This window comes from Pundamilia nyererei, unplaced genomic scaffold (genome assembly GCF_000239375.1).
Source record: "Pundamilia nyererei isolate P.nyererei 1_Seehausen unplaced genomic scaffold, PunNye1.0 scaffold00008, whole genome shotgun sequence".
Lineage (NCBI taxonomy): Eukaryota > Metazoa > Chordata > Actinopteri > Cichliformes > Cichlidae > Pundamilia > Pundamilia nyererei.
Genome location: NW_005187409.1, coordinates 2,498,841 through 2,504,106, shown reverse-complemented (window position 1 = coordinate 2,504,106; position 5,266 = coordinate 2,498,841). Strand labels below are relative to the sequence as shown.

Here is a 5,266-nt window from a genome sequence, read left to right as displayed (position 1 = left end):
TTTGATTTGTTGTGTTGTATGGGCCAGCAAAGATTTGTGGGAATGGGAATCAACACACTCAGGCCCCTGACAGTCCTGATTGCTCCTGACCTCAGTGCCTGCAACCACAGATCCATGTTATTTCTTCTGGGTTTTATCTTGCTACGCCTCACAAATCCTGGCAGGTCTGGCTAAACTGGCAATTTCTTTTATTGCTCTTACTCTGGTTTCCTCTTAGTTTGCTCTGGGAAAGCTTACCAGGGTTTATCTCTCCTGACAACACAAACTCCTGGATCACAGGGACATGCAAACTCCTTGGTGACCTGAATGCAAGCAACCAAAGTGAGTTTATTTTGTAGGGTTGCTGCGCTCAGCATTGGGGATATGAGGAGCTCAGAGTAGAGGTGCTGCTCCCTCATGTCAAAAGCAGTGAATTGTGGTGATATGGGCATCTGATCCGAATGTTTCCTTTTAAGTTTTCCAGGTACGCTCTACTGGAGATAGATGGAAAAACCTGTTGGAGAAGTTATGTGTATGGGAGTGGCTCAGGAGCAACTGGAAAGTGTTGGTAGTTAGATGGCAGCACTGGATGGATTGAAATAGAGCATATGTTAAATTAAAGAACTTTATATTTTTTTAAACTTTTTTTTTATTAGATCTTTTAAAGTAGCACTTATTGCAGGGCTGTAAACAGTATCAGTTCTAAGTGGATATTTGAATGTTATTTGACCTGTCATGTAGATATGGCAAGGTTCATGCAATAAAGAGAAGCAGAATAACAGGTCTAACGTCTGCGCACACTAACACGCCTTTGTTCTATATGTAAATATGTTCACATCCTGTACCCTGAGGTGACAAACTGCATCACTAAATGCTGCTTTATGAAAAGGTGAGTTTCTCCAAAGATTTCTGAATTGGTTACTAAGAAATTGTGGTCTGATCTTTATCAGAGTCGCAGTAATAGAAAATAAAGATGATAGAAATAACACATAATTCGTTCCAGTTTCTCTTTCTTTATTGCGAGTGCCTCCAATGCTGTAATGGTTAACACGAAAGTGATGCTGGTTCAGTTCCAGTAAATCAAATAAGTGTAAATACCCTTTAAGGGTGTGTTGCAAAACATGCCAAATCAAACATTTGATTTGGCATGTTCTGCATGTTGTGGTGACTACTTGCCACAAGGAAGCAACTGAAAATAGCTCATTTCAATATTTTTTTAAGCAGATTTGTTATTTAAAATGTTCTCCGTGCAGGCTGGGAAAGGTAAGAATCTCTGAGCTAATCGCTTCTCCCAATGCTACTCGGAGTCAGGCATTACAGTTAAGGAGATATAGGCTTTGTGCCCTGTAGTGGTGCCAATCCATAAAAATAAAGACCGCACTCACGAAGTCTGGTTTATGTGGACCTGTCTTCAATCACAACTGTTTTTCTAGAGAAGCTGGAAAAATCCGTCTTTGTGTTAATGAAGACCAAAGAGGAAGACCTCATACCAGCTTTGAAGCACGGTGGAGGGAGCATCATGGTATGGGGCTTCCTGGTTATTTCAGGGTCTGCATGCTTAAAACGACAATGTTTATGCATGTGGCAACACTCCACTATCTGATGCTCAGGGGCTCGGGTGATATAATAAAACATACAGAAGTAAACAGTACAGCTAAAGAGGAAGTACCCACAGCACTGGGCGGCAGTAGGAAGGAAATGTACTTTGACCAGTTGGGGGATGAGAAAAATTTTATGGAGCTTCAAGTTATTAATTTCAACGTTCTTTTCCAGCCCCGTTTAATAAAGACAGGAAGAGTCCAACTGTTTGTGCATTTTTAATCAGATTGTATTTGTCCGTAATTACGGCTTTAGATGAAGAGCAGACTGTATTTTCATGAGAAATCAAATCAAGAAACCTTTATTAATCACAAAGCATTCACACAAACGTTTTCTTGCAACTGCACATCAGAGCATGTTGACATGTTCAAGTTTTGTTTAAGTGGTTCATTTTACAATTTGTTTTCCCGCAATACAAAATGCCAACTGAGATACACTTTAAAGCAAGCTCTTTCTTTTATTTTTGCATGACAGTGACGGTTGATTCAAAGCCTCCAGTAGATTACACAGCTAAGTCTCTAGGTGTAAACAGTTGACTGGCAGCTCATGCTTCGCTATCAGGAGCTTCGTACATCTTCCAAATGGCTGGCGTTATCATTTATACGTCTTCATGTGCCACAGTCCGTCGTTCAGATAGTGGACGTTTTCAATCCCGATTCCCTTGTTGACTTTTTCTCTGTTTGCAAAACAAAAGGGCGGGTTGAGCACATTTAAGAAAAAAGAAGCAGCAGCAACTAGTGAGGGATTTACTCAGTAAAGTCTTACATGTTCTCTGTAGACATCTTCATTACGCCAACACAAAGTGCATGTTGTTTCCCCTCTGCCATGATTGCCTGAATTCACTTATTAAAGACAAACCAATGGGGGAGTTCACATGAAATAGAATAAATGCTTAACCCTAGAAGACAGAGCATCATGTCTGAAAGGATACGACAACTGTGTCAGCCTTAGCTGGGTAGAGTTTAGCGCCTGGCGATGTCAACCCGGGGCACATGATGTTGGCTCCACTCAAGACAAATTTAATGGCCCCTTTGTCTACTTGCTGGTGTGGAAGAATAAAAGGATCTACAAGAAGGAAAAACAACAACAACAAAAAAACAGAAAGGTCATCAGAAGGCGGAAATTAAAATACAGCGAGCAATAAGCCGGCATTAGAAGGTCTCACATACATTTATGCAACAGTCTGAGGGTTGGGTAGAAAGGTCCTTCTCTCTGTCTGAAGAAAAGCAGCTCTCCATTCACTGTCAGGATTTCAATGTGTTCATGGCTGCAATAAATAAAGAAACAAATGTAGGGATGAATCTACAAACTCAGTTTGGATTCGGAAGGTTGTGTGAAAGTAAATACAAACTGAATGCAATGATTTGGAAATCTTATTGTTCACCACAGAGAAAAGAAAACATTAAATGTTTGAATTGACGTAGCAAGATATTCCAAAAAAAAGTTGAGACAGGGCGATGTTTACCATGTGTGGCATCCTCTCTTGTCTTAACAAGTCTCTAAACGTCTGAGAACTGCTGGACTTTTGGAAGAGGAATGCTGTCCCGTTCTTGTCTGATACAGAATTCTACCTCCTCAACAGTTTGGGGTTTTCATATTCCATTGTGAATAAAATATGGGTTTATGAGATTTCCAAATTACTGCATTCTGTTTTATTCCGATTTTACAAAGCATCCCAACTTTTTCACAGTTGGGTTTGTGTTCTAGAAAAAATACACCACATATAAAAATAACAGATATTAAAATGAGCAATCATACCATCTCACTATCTTCACAGGGTCCTTTTTCGGCATTATCTGATTGAGCCATGCCTCGATGTCAGGGAACTGTTCCAACAGCTGATTTTTGATACCTTTGATCACTGATGTCTTCAGCTGGATACAGTTGGATACATTTTCCTTTTCATCAAATCTGAAAGGAGAAATGGTAACATGTTTAACACTAGAAAAAAAAAACACTGAAACTGAGCCTTAAGTTAAAGTATTTAGTCAATGTGCTGTAGCAAACATCAGGAACGTATGCAGGCATTAAAAATTTGATTTATACCTTTTAAACATGGTTTTAGAAAACAACCAATATCTCTCAACCCATGTTACACATTATTATAGATATACATCGTGTTGAATAAAATATTTGCTGTCAACACAATAGCTGTTTTGTGATCTTTGATCTGGCAAAGATTTCACACTGAATGCCCGTCCTGACACAACCCACATTTATCCAGGTTTGGAATGGCCCCTATGAGTGTGCTGGCTTTTGGTCCCCATAGCTGGGAGTTCTCTAAAACTAAGTGGATCAGTTTAAGTCCCTGGAGTTAATCACCATAAACTAAAGACGGTACACAAGAGAACTGAAGAAGAGGCAGGAGTGGGGGGAAATTGGGGTAGTGGGAGATTAAAAGTTTTACACTTTTACTACGTTCACTGCCGCTATCTTGGATTGTAAACTTGAGGTTATGATGTATGGTATGCCCGGCATACTTTAGACATGTGCAGAGGAAGGACAGTAGATATATTGGCCAGAGTATGCTGAATATAGAGCTGGCAGGTAGAAAGAAAACAGCAAGACCACATAGGAGGTTCATAGATTTATACTATAAGACATGCAAAGGATTGGTGTGACACAGGAGGACGTGCCGTTTCAATCCCTAAAAGAGAGCAACTGAAAAAAAGTTGGCAACAAATGTTCTCATATGCTGATTACACCCCAGCCTTGAACTTTTCCATGCATTCCTCACAGGAGGTATGTTTCAAAATCCAAATGCATCTATAAACAGTAAACCTATTATCCCCCAGTACACAGTCAGCATGAGAAGAGAGCAGATAAAAGTGATTAAGGAGGCGTCCTGCTTGGCCTGTTTACTTCAACCCCTTACACCTGATTTTATCATATAACGTAATCGTACCTCGATCTGTCCATCAATCCATCTCCCTCGTCGCCAATATGTGTAAGCTCAAATAAAAAAATTCGACTTAAATCTGCTTAAAGTTATTAACATAATGGTCATGGATATTTTCAAAACACTTCTAGTTTCAGTGTTTGAAATGTCACTTTTCATGTTCTTTCAGTACACAGCGACAAGTAGGACCTGTAAGTAATTCATTTAGCTCAGTCATAAGAGGCAAACCACATGCGTCTGCATATTTTCAGACATCACACAGCACCCTTAAACAATCTTTCTTTTCTGTTAGTCCGCCGCAGCCTAAATTTTATATCGGCAACAAAATATATCATATATTATCATAAGTCGAGCCTGCTTGTCTTATTAGCTGAGCCCACTTAAAAAATTCGAGGATGCTAATCAGTGAGCTAGCTGTTGCTAACTACAACACTTAAAATAACCAATAACGTACTTTTTAAACATCGTCGTTGGTCGTCGTTACAGCGTTCCTCGAGTGGGTGAAATTATGTCACGGTGTCTGCTTTAGACTACGTTCAGGGAAATAAGATAAAAGTCACAAGAACATCTATCAAGTAAAGCTAATGCAACCCCACGCCTGCTCAGCAGTGGAGGGCCAGCGGTGCGTGGGTTGCGCCACTTTGCAACAGTTTTCACGTCACACGGCAAGTCAGGTCAAAAGGCGCGTCATCCTGTTACCTAGGTAATATTCGTAACATAACCGTTTCTCTTATCACGACAAAGTCCCGATATTTTTATTTTAATTTGTATATATATATATATATATAT

General features: G+C 39.8%; 1 protein-coding gene across 1 annotated transcript; it reads right to left on the bottom strand.

Annotated features, from left to right (window-relative positions):
• Positions 1-1,783: 1,783 nt before the first annotated feature.
• mcts1 (MCTS1 re-initiation and release factor) lies at positions 1,784-5,158 on the bottom strand. The gene is made up of 6 exons (XM_005722913.1): positions 4,932-5,158; positions 3,337-3,489; positions 2,748-2,845; positions 2,510-2,643; positions 2,344-2,411; positions 1,784-2,254 (listed from the first exon to the last, which is right to left on the bottom strand). Exons 1-6 carry the CDS (start codon positions 4,940-4,942, stop codon positions 2,173-2,175), a joined length of 546 nt encoding a protein of 181 aa, XP_005722970.1. The 5' UTR covers positions 4,943-5,158; the 3' UTR covers positions 1,784-2,172.
• Between the last annotated feature and the right edge of the window lie 108 nt (positions 5,159-5,266).

Coding starts and splice junctions, on each gene's coding strand:
- mcts1 (XM_005722913.1), bottom strand. Junction 2,644..2,747: donor CCTCAGACTGTTGCATAAAT/GTATGTGAGACC, acceptor TCCTTCTTGTAG/ATCCTTTTATTCTTCCACAC. Junction 2,255..2,343: donor AAGATGTCTACAGAGAACAT/GTAAGACTTTAC, acceptor TTTTGCAAACAG/AGAAAAAGTCAACAAGGGAA.